This window comes from Danio rerio, chromosome 4 (genome assembly GCF_049306965.1).
Source record: "Danio rerio strain Tuebingen ecotype United States chromosome 4, GRCz12tu, whole genome shotgun sequence".
In the NCBI taxonomy this organism is placed as follows: Eukaryota; Metazoa; Chordata; class Actinopteri; order Cypriniformes; family Danionidae; genus Danio; species Danio rerio.
Window position 1 is genome coordinate 232,501 of NC_133179.1, and position 15,000 is coordinate 247,500.

Sequence of the window (15,000 nt, forward strand, 5' to 3'; positions counted from 1 at the left end):
AGCTGTGCTCAAAGCACCCGCTGACTGCTGGAGCTCAGACGCGCGCACATGCTGCAGCGCGTCACACAGTGTGTGTGTGAGGTCACGTGATGTGTGTTTTCAGTGCTATAGTGTGGATAGAGAGCTGTGCATGATCGTTTTCATGCTAAAATTAGACGTATAAGTGTAAACGGGGCCTGAGGGTGTGTTTTTCGCGAGCGGGTTGCTGCTGCGACAGGGGCAGGGCGAAGGATCACGATGCCGGCTCAACATTGTGAAGTTTATCCACCATCAGCAATCGACCCAACCCTAATGTGGAGGCTTTATGTCAGGAATAATTGTTGAATTATTGGTAATTACTGCATATTGAGGAGATGAATATGCATTATTGTCTAACAATTCCCCGTCTTCTCCTCTGCTCTCCAGCACAGCGGCTAAATCCACTGTTGGTGTTGTATTTCTGGGTTTGTTTGTCCTCAGTCTGCTCCTGGGCTCTTACACATCTCACCCAAAGCCATTTCAGGACAGAAACCTCCAGTTGCTACAGAAAGCGGCTGTCTGGGGTGAAGACATACGATCACACCGCTCCAACGTTTATCCTCACTCCATTGGCTTCCAGTGCATTATAAGCTCCATCTTACCTCAGAGATCTCAAATACCCTGTCATTGTGGCTCATTATCATTAAAGCTGCTGTGTGTGAGTCTACTGAAGCATGACACCAGCATCATGTGTGTGCAGATATTCAGAAACATGCTCATTGAACATTCACCTTTATCTGAAACACAGTCACATGTTCATATGTGTGTTACAGAGCGTCTGTCTGTGTTTTGGTCTCTTTAACCCGCCCACTGCCAGTGTAGCCAATTATATTTCAGCACTGCGGGTTGCCAGATGCTGGAAAACAGTGTATTTCATTCATTCAGTCAGTCAGGAAGACTGTAAGCATGCGTCCGTGACTGAAATGCGCCCTCTGGTGGACAGCAGCAGACTCTGAAATGAGCTGCAGATTCAGAGTTCCACATGAGGCTATTAATGAGCAAATAATATCAATATTAGGAGTGTGAACATGAGGTGAGCAGGTTATATTGTACCTCGTGTCCTAACATCACACTACATGAGGAGATACACAGTGATGAGCAGTTTACAGCAGACGAAACAGGACAGAAGTGTAAACACAATGTGTTTGGAACCAGGAGGGCAATACCTAATTCAACCACTGGGTGTCAGGCTTACACACCTTACGTTTTGTTCATCTAGAAATGCTCAAATCTGCAGGACATCGGCCCTCCAGGACCGAGTCTGGACACCTCTGCCCTATACTGTGCTTGATGTCTATGATCTGGGTTTAGTGATGAACTAACTAGCGCTATGAAGCCTCTATAGTCTTCAACTAGAGAAACTGATCTCTAATAAGGGTGAACTAACCCGTTAGCCTTACTAGCACTAAAGTACCTTCAGAGGAACGTCGACTACATGTGGAGATCATGGGAGCGTCAGAAGAAAACCTGCAGACAGCAAAAACACCACAGAGAAAGCAAACGCACACTTGCCAGAGCTGAGCAACTCGACAGATTCAAGAGAAACACCACACTGTTATTGAAGATAACCCCCAATCAGTCCTCAAACGGAGGAGCATTACTATTCAGCTCCTGAGGCGTTCATCAGCAGGTCACGCAAGCACAATTAAATAATAATGAAGTATACATGTACAAATGCTGTTTAATATGCAAATAATACTCCCATTGGCAGATTACTGTGCCTGTTTTACTGAAAATCTCTCTTCATTATTTCTGAAAACAGCACTGTACGTTGTGCTAGTCTAGAAGATGCTGACTGATTTCAGAATTTGTAGATATTTAGACTGAAACAGGACAGAATCTCGATGTCACACCCTGATGTTAGTCATTATATCAGTGACACTTTAGTTCAGGTCAACATTTACAGTATAAACAAGCCCCTAACTAACACGACTAGCTGGATAAACTACTAATTAGCTGTGAACTCATAGTTAGTAAGGTAGACGTTGGGTTTAGGTGAGATTAAGCATGCAGAATAGGATCCTCTGCTATTGAACAGTTCATATGGCAGGAGTCGTGACCTAAACTAAAGTGTTAGCATGATATGCTCTTCACTAGCGCACAGGGGGATCAGCTCTGTCAGTAAACACGGTGAACAGTGTGAAAGGAGACATGCGCACCTCCAGAGCGGCCTTCTGCACGCTGATCTGGCTGAAGACGCGAGCGCCGTCATCTGGACACACCGTCTTCAGCTCGTCTTTATTCAGAGAGAAGAGCTGAGCGCCGGTCAGCACCCCGAGACTGCTCACGGTCCTGCACACAGTCCAGTTTTCAAGCATGTCAAACACACGCGCCGTCAGGAGAGCACTGACACTCCACTGACAACACTGCGGAGAAACACGTTAGGGTGCTGTGCTGTAGGGAGTAGTGAGCGAGGCTGTAAAGTGTGTACTCACGCGGCGCTGAAGCCTTTGAGCATCAGCCAGTCCTTGACCTGCTGCGGTGTGGAGTCGTAGCTGATGCTGAGCGCCGGCTGACTGCTCCGGCTCGGGGTCTGGATCCGCTTCTGCGCGCTGCGACCCAGAGTCAGCCTGTACATCAGCTCATCCTGGACCTCCTCCATGTTAGACTTACGCCCTGAACAGCACAACAGCAGAGAGTGTGAGTGAGTGAGTGAGTGAGTGAGTGAGTGAGTGAGTGAGTGAGTGAGTGAGTGAGTGAGTGAGTGTGTACACACAGGCGTTGGACAATGAGAGTGTTGGAGGTTTGATGGCTAAATGTGAGCGGCGTCAGCAGTGGAGATCTTGTGCTGCAGATGGTGTGGAGCATGTGCTGTTCTCTGATGATCCAGCTTCACCGTCTTTCCCACATCCGGGAGAGTTACGGTGTGGAGAAGCCCCAAAGCAACGGCCCACCCAGACTGCTGATGCCCAAGAGGATTAGTAATGGTTTGGACTCAATATCATGCATTCCCTAGGCCCAGTACTGCTGCTAGATGGGTGATTGCCAAGACCTACCCAACCATTCTGGAGGAGCATGTGACCCAATGGGTCAAACACTGTCCAGAAGGCGGTGGTGTGTATCAGGATGATAATGCAGCGATACACACAGCAGCGCTGGAGATAGAGTGGTCTGATGAACATGACAGTGAAGTTGAACATCTGCCATGGCCTGCACAGTACCCCGAACTAAACATTATTGAGCACTTTGGGTTGTTCTGGTGGAGCGAATTAGGAAAAGTTTTCCTCTGGCAGCATCAGTAGTGACCTGAACACCTTCAGTTTCATTGTGTGTGTATGGTTGTGTGTGTGTGTGTGTGTGTGTTTACGGTTGGCCGGCGCTGCTCTCTCCCTCTGCTGCTCTCTCATGTTCACGCTGTCGCTCTCGCTCACAGTGTCGTCGTGCTGCTCTCCGCTGTTGCTCTCACTTTGGTTGGCCTGATCAGCAGCTGCTGTGCTCTGATTGGCCGGGCTTGTGGCCACTGCTCTTTGATTGGCCGGGCTGGTGGCCCCTGTGCTCTGATTAGCTGGGATGATGGCTGCTGCACTCTGATTGGCTGGGCTGGCAGTGGGTAGCAGTGGGGCTGGCGGGGGAGGGGGGGTCGGCGTGGGCGGAGCTTCAGTCACTGTCGGCCTGGGCACATAATCTGTCCGCTGCTTCTGTACGACACACACACACACACACACACGCACACACACACACACACACACACACACACACACACACACACACACACACACACACACACACACACACACACACAGCACTTCTGTTAGTGTGATGAATAATAAAACACATCTGATGATGAACTGAACTGATGAAGACTTGAACACACAGATCTTCAGTGGTGTATAGATGATGCTAATAGTGTATTAATTATTGAAATGCTTTCCCAATGGATCATCCTCACAGACAGATAACACACACTTCATCTCTGAGGCGCCACTAATGACGGACTGTAAATCTACATTGGTCAAAATAATCCAGTTACCTCGTTTAACTCGCCCAGTAATTGCTTTAAAGGAAAATGAAGAATGCGATGAAAATTAATTCAACAAAAACAAACACACACACACAAACACACACTGCAAATCAAACACACACACACTGCAAAGTAAACACACACACACACACACACACTGGGTAACTGCAGTGAACTAAAAACAAAATAGTTTTTACTCAAGTTAAATATTAACTGAAGTCCAAAAACAATTAAAACAAAATAAATGCATCAAAATGTACAAATATATCAATAAATATGCATTAATAAAAGCTCACACACACGTATGAATACTCAACAAAATGACAACATGAAGATGAAAAGTAGATTACAGGAAACTAATTCTAGCTATTAATTAACATCTAAAATAGTATCTGGACTATACTATAGTAAAACTCTACTAATGCAGGAAATCAGAACACACACACACACACACACACACACACACACACACGTTTACCTTAAACAACTCAAATTCCTTTTTTGGCATCATTAGCTTTGAAATAAACAAATCAACACAAACAGAAACTCCATAACACGACAAAACAAGGAGATGAAAGATGAACGAAAATAAAATGTGAGTGTGTTTGTGTGTGTGTGTGTGTGTGTGTGTGTGTGTGTGTGTGTCACCTGTATAGTGTGGCTGTATATGGGCTCTCCGCGGCCCGTCATGTCCACCGCTCTGCTGATCTCCAGGATGTTGTTTGGCACGTATCCTGACGCTCCCGCTCCGTTGCGCACCTTCCACCACTGCTTCCTGTCGTCCAGCACCTGTCAACCAATCAGAAGGCACCGTCAGTCGCAGCGCAGGTGAGCAGTGACATCACAGAGTCACATGACGCACCTCCACCACCTCGTCCTTCAGCACAGACAGCTCCGTGTTGTTTCTGGCCACAAAGTCATACTTGGATTTGGCAAAGTTTCTCTGCGCCGTCCTGCTGTGAGCGTCCAGATTCCTGAAGAGAAACAGCAGTGAAGCTCCAGAACCACACACACACACACACACACACACACACACACACTGTTCACGCTCTACACACAGATTCACACACCAAACATTAAACAATCAGGTGTACTGGAGAAGCACAGAGACTGGAGATATGAAGCTGTCCTTTCTGGAAAATATCCAAATACAGTGAGTTTATTCTCCAGTTTCTCCTTTCTCCTCCAGGTATATGCATTGTTTTAACACATTAGCAGATATTAAGTACATTTTGTAATTTGAAATTGACAATTAAGTCACAACATAACCTTAAATTAAAGAAAAAACATGATTTCTTGATCATATCGGCAGATATTTACTTGTTTTAAGCACTTTGGCTTATCTAATATTGCAATATTTTTCAGAAAACAGCTCCAATATCTCTTTATTATCCATCCTTGATTGAAGAATGTGTGGCTCTCTGTGCTGTAGAACAGAAGAACTGATGGAGATGACGATGAATTGTAGGGATGCACTCATATGGACATTTTCACCGATACCGATAAATCTTTTGATTTAAAGGCCGATAGCCGATATATTAGCCGATAAATACATTTATTATTTCTCTAATTATTCTGCATGATTGCAAAAACAAAAGGCAAACACATAAAGCGCGCAACTGATTTTACTTTAAACTGAAACTATTGCTTTCTATGGCCAACTTATCTTTATCTTTTATATAAATAAAATCTACATAATATATAACAATAAATCAGGCAACCGAATTAATGAACATCAATTAAATAAGCAGAGAAAATAATACCAGCCTAACTAAGATTATCCTAAACTAAGATATCAGCTTAACTTTGTTATCAAACCGATAACAACCGATATTTAAAAATAGCAGTTATCGGCCGATATCAATATGGGCACCGATACATTGTGCATCCCTAATGATTTGCATTGTATTATCGCACACACACACACACACACACACACACACACACACACACAGGACTGTGCTAATGCTGACTCTACAGATGGATGATGTTATTGACCGCCGTCGCCGCCCTGGAGAAGCGTCTCGAAAACAGCAGAGAAGCAAGTCTGAAGACAGAAGTTGCAGAGGTTGAAGGTCCCGTGAAATGCTTTGAAATGTGTATTTTTTATATTGTTTGGCATAATCTCTACTGAAACCTGAAATGAAATATCGGTGCATATCTGACCTAAAATATCGGTCAATATATTATATACAAATATTGCAGATTTTTTTTTCTGTTCTGTTATTTAAATATTGGTGGATTTTGGTCAGTACAAAATACAAAATATCGGTTGATTCAGTTAGATAAGAGGCTGAAATATCGGTCAGATTGTTCAATACTATACCGATATAAAATATTTAAATATCGGTTGATTTTGTTCAGAAAGGAATGCAAATATCGGTTAATTCTGTTAGAAAGGAGGCTCAAATATTGGTCAGTTTTATTCAATATGATATACAAATATTACTGAGTCCTGCTCTGTTGAAGGATTTAAATATCGGTTGATTCTGTTAGATAAAAGACTCAAATATCGGTCAGTTTTAGTGAAAAAGCTTCAAATGTCGATCAATTCTGTTCTACATATCAGTAGCTCCTCCCATTTGTAAAGAACAGGTTGAGCTCAAGCACATGAAAGAAATTAGAAGAAAGGGGCGGGGCATATCAGATACTAGAGAGCATTTGATTGGTCAGAAGATTTGTCAAACTAAAGTATGAGGCAACACCACAAACCATTGAGGCAAAAGAGACAAACTACAAACATCTGGATGTTAATATAAATTTTAGACCTTCTAAATGTGAATTTTGTCAGTTTTGGAGCACACTAGATTACAGATATCCTTCAGACATACTAATACTAACATATAAAACACTTTAATTTCAGGGGACCTTTAACAGGTAAGCAGAAGAAATAGAGTTAGCCCGAACAGATGTGTGTGTGTGAGCCGGTTCTCCAGGGCGTGTGCGGTCATTAGTACCCAGCTGGGTTTACCTATCTACATGCCGGCTGACCGCATGTTTGAGAGCGGCCATGGCCATATCTGTCTCCAGCTGATGCAAACGCTTGTGTGTGGCGTGAGTGAGGCCGTACCCGTCTGCACTGCTGAAATCCTGCACTGTCTGCTGCTGCGGGAGAAAAAAACACACACTTCAGCACACTCTAAACACTCAACCATCATACAGCTGTTAAATATGAAGATGTGTGTCTTACAGTGATTGGCGGCCTCGGAGTCTCGCTCTGCGCAGCGTTCAGTCTCTCCGCTAGCTGAGTGACGTCCTGCTCCCGCGACACCAGCACCGGCGGCTCCCAGCCATCCCGAAAACTCAACGTGTGCGAAGGAAACGGATAATCCTTCGGCCACTCCAGCCTCAACACAACACACAATCACAGCATAATTACAGCTATTACAATACTTAAAGCTATTACGAATACAATTGCTTACGCATAAGGCAAATATCGGTTGTATTTGTTCAAGGGATTCAAAAATAAGTCAGTCCTTTTCAATATAACCTGCTAATATCACTGACTTCTATTCTGTTAAAGGATGTAAATATGGGTTGATTTTGTTCAGTAAGAAATGCAAATATTGGTTGATTTTGTTAGATAAGAGACTCAAATATCGGTTGATTTTGTTAAATAAGAGACTCAAATATCAGTTGATTTTGTTAGATAAGAGACTCAAATATCGGTTGATTTTGTTAGATAAGAGACTCAAATATCGGTTGATTTTGTTAGATAAGAGACTCAAATATCGGTTGATTTTGTTAAATAAGAGACTCAAATATCAGTTGATTTTGTTAGATAAGAGACTCAAATATCGGTTGATTTTGTTAGATAAGAGACTCAAATATCGGTTGATTTTGTTAGATAAGAGACTCAAATATCGGTTGATTTTGTTAAATAAGAGACTCAAATATCAGTTGATTTTGTTAGATAAGAGACTCAAATATCGGTTGATTTTGTTAGATAAGAGACTCAAATATCGGTTGATTTTGTTAGATAGGAGACTCAAATATCTGTTAATTTTGTTCAATACAACATATAAATATTGCTGACTAATTTTCTGTTCAGTACTTTAAATAAAGGTTTATTTTGTTCAGTAAGAAATGCAAATATCAGTTGATTATGTTCAAGAAACTCAAGTATCGATCAATTTTGTTCAACATACCATAAAAATACTGACTTCCATTCTGTTAAAGGACTTAAATATCGGTTCGTGTTGTTCAGTAAGAAATGCAAATATTGGTTGATTTTGCTAGATAAGAGACTCAAATATCTGTCAGATTGTTCAATATAACATGCAAATATTCCTGAGTTCTTTTCTGTTAAATTATTTAAATATCGGTTGGTTTTGTTCAATGAGAAATGCAAATATCAGTTTATTTTGTTCTAAAGAGACTCAAATATCCGTCAGTCCTGAAAATATTCCTCTTTTCTGTTAAATAATTTAAATATCGGTTGGTTTTCTTCAGTAAGAAATGCAATTATAGGTTCATTTAGTCGGTTAAGAGAATTAAACATAGATCAGATTTGTTCAATATAACATGCATATATCTGTCATTCTGTTAAAAGATTTAAGATTAAGAATGAAAATGAAATATCGGTCAGATTTAGTAAAAGGCTTCAAATGTCAATCAATTCTGTTCTATGTTAAATTAGAATATCAGTTGATTTTGTTTGATCAGAGACTCAAACATGACTGACGTCTGTTCTAATACAAGACTCAAATATCGGTTAATTTGGTTCAGTAAGAGACTCAGATATTCGAGCAGATATAGTCAGAGAACATAGGAGGTTCTAGTACTTGCACTTGGTCCATGCATCTCCTAGTGTCACCCATAGGTGTCTCTCCTCCGCAGATCCCGCTGTGTGCAGGAACTCGATGGCTTCTCTGGTGAGGAGAGGAACGACTACACTTTTAGCCAGATCAACTCCTCCAGACGTCTGGATCACCTGAGACACAAACATTGGTTTAATATCGGTTGATTTTGTCCAGTAAGAAATGCAAATATCGACTGATTCTGTTAGATAAGGGACTGAAATATCGGTTAGATTGTTTAATATTATATACAAATATTGCTGATGTCAGTTCTGTTAAAGGATTTAAATCTCGGTTGATTTTAACCAATAAGAAATGCAAATATCGGTTAATTCTGTTAGATAAGAGGCTCAAATATCGGTTAGTTTTGTTCAACATAATATGCAAATATCGCTGACTTCTTTTAAATTATTTAATATAAGTTGATTTTGATCAATATAAGTTTGTTCAACATATCAGTCAATTCTGTTCCATATGAAATGCAAATATCGGTTTATTCCGCTAGATAAAAGAGTGGAATATCGGTCAGATTGTTCAATATTACATACAAATATTGCTACTGTCAAATATAGCTGACGGATTAATATCGGTAATATCAGTGGATTTTGTTCAGTAAGAAACGCAAATATCGGTTGATTCTGTTAGGTAAGAGGCTCAAATATCGGTCAGATTTGTTCAATTAAATATGTAAATATTACTAGCTTCTGTTAAATGATTTAAATATTGTTGAATGTGTGAGTTAGTTTTGGTCTACATGAAATTTAAATATCGGCTGATTCTGTTAATCAGGAGAGTCAAATATCGGTCAGATTGCTCAATATTATACAGATACTGCTGACGTCTGTTCTGTTAAAGGATTTAATATTAGTTCATTTTGTTCAGTGAAAAAATACAAATATCGGTTGATTTTGTTAGATAAGAGACTTAAAAATCACACACACCTCAGTCCAACAGAACCACCAATACACCAATACACAATCACAACACATACCAGCTTGAGTGGATTGAACAGGAAGTGAACCAGATCTACAGCGCTGGGATTCTGAATGTGGTTCTTCAACTTCCCCTGCAAACACAAACCATGCACATGATGTTCTTTCCCAGCATTTCTGTCTGGTTTTTCATTATGAATATGTAAACGTTCCTCAATCAAGCATCACTCACCAGCAGGTTGAAGGCGTGTTTGAACTTCTGGAAGCAGTCGATGAACTCGTCCTGAGTCGGCGGTTTGGCTCTCAGTGTCAGAACTCCCTCTGGATGAACAACACACACACACATGAGGAAGGCCCACAGCTGGAGGATCCAGAGGAAGCACACACACAGCACTCACCTCCAGGGCCCTTCTTCTTGCTCTTCTTACTCTTCTTGCGTTTGGAGAGCTCGTTAAAGGCCTCGGCAGCTTTCTGCAGTTTGGTGACGAAGTGTTCGATGTCGTCCAGAATGTGATTGAGGATTTGCTGTAATGCATGGCAAGATTTTAACAACTGCTACTAACACACACACACACACACACACACACACACACACACACCTGTTGCACAGTCATCATTATGGCTGACTGTATTCATATGATTGTCCTGTACTAATACTTTGACTATGACTTCAGCTTTATTCATTCATTCTCCTTCAGCTTAGTCCCTTCATTCATCAGGAGTCTCCACAGCGGAATGAACTGCCAACTATTCCAGCATATGTTTTACACAGCGGATGCCCTTCCAGCTGCAACCCAGTACTGGGAAACACCCATACACACTCATTCTCACACACACACACACACACACACACACACTCATACACTACGGCCAGTGTAGTTGATCAGTTCCCCTATAGCGCATGTGTTTGGACTGTGAAACCGGAGCACCCAAAGGAAACCCACACCAACACGGGGAGAACATGCAAACTCCACACAGAAACACCAAATGATCCAGCCAGGACTCAAACCAGTGACCTTCTTGCATGTGAGGTGACAGTGCGACACCACCGAGCCACCGTGCCGCCCCACGTAATGAAATGAAACTGTGTTGTTGTGTTTTCCTCACCACATCTCTGTCCACCTGTGCTGCGCTCATCTCAGGAGGCGTGTCCAGCTCTGTGTAGTGTCTCTGTGGGTCGTCTGAGGACACACACACACACACACACAGAATGAGTCTCATGTATACACACACCCCACGCTTCATCTCCGATGCTCCACTCACTGTCCTGCTGCTCATTGGTCCAGGCTGACCAGCTGGCCACTCGGCTCTTGGTGTCCACTTGATTGACAGCTGCTGGCGCCTGAGGGGCGGGGCCTCCTGGAGGCGGAGGGATGCTTCCGTCACTCTTCAGGATCATCCTGACAGACACACACAGATGTTGCGTTACCGTGGCGACAGCATCAGCATCATCACAACACACAGTGAGCGGCGGACTCTTACTTCAGCACCTCCGGCCTCTTCTTGATTTTCCCGCCCTTGTGGTCGCTGATGGCGCTCTCGATGTCCATGTGGATTAGACTGGCCTGAGCAAGACAGAATACAGGTTTCCTACTCTGTACTATATACAGTTTGGACTGTACAAAATGAATGGAAACCTATGTTATGTCCCCACTTTTCACAAAAACAAACAAGTGTGCGTGTGTGTGTTTATGTGTGTGTGTGTGTAGACCTTGATGTCCTCGCACTGGAACAGGTGCAGGTCTGGTTTCCCCTGCCCGGACTCCTTACACACTAGAGCCAAGATGGAGTCGTAGCTGCAGGCGTTGGTGACGGGCTGACAGTGCTGGATGGAGCCCAGAGGAAAGTTCTCCAGCTCATTCTGAAACACACACACACGATCAGACACACACACACACCCGCTAAAACACACACATGGTCAAACTCACACACCTTGCTGTCGTGGTCTATGAGGCTGACTGCTCTGTTGTCCACCTGCAGCAGCATGTCCTGAGTCCAGATCTTCCCTTTAGCGTCCAGCAGCCGCAGTTTCCTGATGCCGTCCTCGATGGTCAGCATCGCCTCCTTACGGTCCATCACAAACGTGGTCAGATGCTGCAACACACACACACACACACACACACACACACACACACACACACACACACTTATTTCACACTACAGGCTTAATTTAGATAGTAAAAAATCATAATATTTACAAAAATAAACACAAATATTTCTCAAAATCCTTCAGAAATCCTCTAAAGCCTCTAACATCACAGTATTAGCTGTTGGATGAATAACTCAGGAGTAATTTAGAGATATTTATGCGTAACAGCTGGGGTTAAACCCCTTATTAACGTCATTTCTGCATGATCTGTGCCTTTAAATGCTCATAACTTTTGTTTTGTTTAACTTTATGACCTTTTTCTAGTTCAGCTTTAATCTGGCATCATCTTTAAACTGAGATCAGGTGCAAACACACACACTAAAGTGCCGATCATGAAGGTGAGAGTGTGTTTAAAGGGTTAAAGAGTGACGGAGCGTCCGCCTCACCTCCACATGATACTGAGACGTGTCCGTCAGGCTGTTGATGCTGTTTTTGGTGTAGTTTTTCCTTTGCTCTGAGGAAACAGGAGATGATGATGATATTATAAACACACACACACACACACACACACACACACACACACACACCACATCATAATCACAGACACACTCAGATAACACACAATAAACACTGCAAGTCATGCGTGAGTGAGGACTGATGACACAGAGAGGGAAAAAACACGTCACACACACGCACACACACACACACACACACACAAACACACACAAACACACACGCACGCACACACACACACACACACACACACACACACACACTCCACTGGCTTCTACCTTTCTTTTTGTGTTTGGCGGAGCTGTGTAGAAAATACACTCCATCTGCTCCTGATGCGCCAGCACAAAAACACACACACACACACACACACACACACACCACAGATATATACACAAACACATAAAACACACATATATAAAATACTCAAACACAACACAAACACACAAATACGCAAACACACACACACACAAATACACAAACAAACCGAAACACTCACACACACTCACACACACACACACACACAAAAACACGAACAAACCGAAACACACACACACAAACACACACAGGCATACCTATATACATTTGACACATACACATACACACACACACAAATACTCAAACACACACATACAAAAACTCACACACAAAATACGCATACGAACACCTACACAAATATACCTATACACACACACACACACACACACACACACACACACACACACACACACACACACACTATACATATACAAATACACACACACAGACAAGCATACCTACATACATGCACCATTAGACACAAACACACACACACACACACAAATACTCAAACACACACATACAAAAACACACACACAAATACTCAAACAAACACACACACACATCCATCCCATCATACTCCTGTGGCCATGGAGGCAGGTAGGGTGCCGTACCGGCAGTGGGCAGCAGGGGGAGACACCTACCGTACAGAGCTTTACCACTCGACTTTTTGCCGGGAACATCTGGAGACAGCGAGCCGTGTCCGCTGAAACACACACACACACACACACACACACACACACACACAGTTAGTGCACAACTACTCTCACACACTTTCCCTGCTGCATCTTAAACACTGCAGGAGCATTCATAATCACTGCGATTATCCTCAGTGTGTGTGTGCGTGCGTGTGTGTGTGAGAGAGAGAGAGACAGATTGTCTGTGCATGTGGTTTTGTGTATGTGAGAGTTTGTGTGTGTGTGTGTGTGTGTGTATATGCGTGTTTGTTTTTGTGTGCGCATGCGTGTTCAAGAGAGACAGAGCAAGTATGTGTGTGACCATGGGTTTGTGCGTATGTGTGTGTGTTTGTGTGTGTGTGTGTGTGTAAAAGAGTGAGTGTGTATGTATTTGTGTGCACATGCTATGTGTTTGAGTGAGACAGAGCGAGTGTGTGTGTGTGATAGTGTATTTGTGTGTGTGCATGTGAGTGTGAGAGAGTTTTGTGTATGTGTGTGTGTTTGTGAGAGAGTTTGTGAGTGTATAAGAGTGTGTGTGTGTGTATTTGTGTTCGCATACATGTGTGTTTGAGTGAGACAGAGTGAGTGTGTGTGAGATAGTGTTTGTATTTGTGTGTGTGTGTGTGCACCTGTGTTTGAGAGAAAGTGCATGTGTGTGTGTGTGTATGAAAGAGTGTATGTGTGTGTGTGTGTGTGTGAGAGAGAGAGAGTGTGTGTGTCCACTAATGAGTAAAGTGGACACTTGATCTGTTTGATTGTGTGAGTCACACTGATTGTGCGACGGATCAATAATAGATGTGTTCAATAGATCAAGAGCAGAGGAAACATCAATAAAACATCACACACACACACACACACACACATCTGCTGATGTTGAGGGGCAGTGTGAGTGTGTAGCTCCAGTAATATTGCTGACAGGTCAGTCTTCATGTGTAATGACTGATAATCAATCACATCTGCTGTTCTGTTCACACCAGCTCAACTGATCTGGAGTCTGATGCAGTGCACAAATCCACCAATCAGAGTCACCATATAATCAGTTTATATGACATCATCATTAAACACACACAGTGAGTGTTCCTCCAGCAGTCTGCTGTTCCTCACACATCAGTGTGTGTGTGTGTGTGTGTGTGTGTGTGTACTGTTCTGTCTGCTCATCTAAAACTCGCTGAGGGGGAAACTGCTGGGGAACTCTCGCTGAAGCTCTGTCAGAGCGCACACACTCAGTGGAAATTAAATTGAAACATTGAAATCAATTGAACAAAACAAATTGAATTACTATTGATCTGAACCGAATCAAAACTGAACTGAATCCATATTTAACTGAACCACCATCAAACTGAACCCATTCAGTATTAAATGCAAGAAATCATTATTTTATTGAACCAATATTTAACTGAACTGAATCAATATTGATATGAATTGAAATCACTTTGAAATCAATTTGAAAAACAAATTGAATCACTATTGATATAAATTGAATCAATACTTACCCTAAATGAATCCATATTTAACTGAACTGAATCACTATTTAACTGAACCCATTCACTATTAAATGGAATGAATCAATATTTAACTGAACCAGTATTAAGCTGAACTGAATCAAGCTTAAAATAAATTGAATGACGAAACAAACTGAATCACTATTGAGATTCAATTAATCAATATTTAACCAAAGTGAATCACTATTAAACTG

General features: G+C 42.3%; 1 protein-coding gene across 50 annotated transcripts in view; it reads right to left on the reverse strand.

Annotated features, from left to right (window-relative positions):
• Positions 1 to 15,000, reverse strand: part of eps8a (EGFR pathway substrate 8a, signaling adaptor) — a 28,760-nt gene that overhangs the window by 3,315 nt on the left and 10,445 nt on the right. For 6 of the 50 annotated variants that reach the window (XM_073945767.1, XM_068219556.2, XM_073945768.1 and 3 more), the window contains 20 exons: positions 13,272 to 13,333; positions 12,246 to 12,313; positions 11,643 to 11,804; positions 11,422 to 11,571; positions 11,193 to 11,275; positions 10,974 to 11,110; positions 10,818 to 10,891; positions 10,109 to 10,235; positions 9,943 to 10,031; positions 9,770 to 9,844; positions 8,764 to 8,912; positions 7,170 to 7,326; positions 6,951 to 7,081; positions 4,842 to 4,953; positions 4,628 to 4,768; positions 4,458 to 4,493; positions 3,989 to 4,012; positions 3,326 to 3,656; positions 2,454 to 2,634; positions 2,178 to 2,310 (listed from right to left, as the gene is read on the reverse strand). In XM_073945767.1, coding sequence (XP_073801868.1) covers positions 2,178 to 2,310; positions 2,454 to 2,634; positions 3,326 to 3,656; positions 3,989 to 4,012; positions 4,458 to 4,493; positions 4,628 to 4,768; positions 4,842 to 4,953; positions 6,951 to 7,081; positions 7,170 to 7,326; positions 8,764 to 8,912; positions 9,770 to 9,844; positions 9,943 to 10,031; positions 10,109 to 10,235; positions 10,818 to 10,891; positions 10,974 to 11,110; positions 11,193 to 11,275; positions 11,422 to 11,571; positions 11,643 to 11,804; positions 12,246 to 12,313; positions 13,272 to 13,333 — 2,422 coding nt within the window. 50 annotated transcript variants of the gene reach the window in all.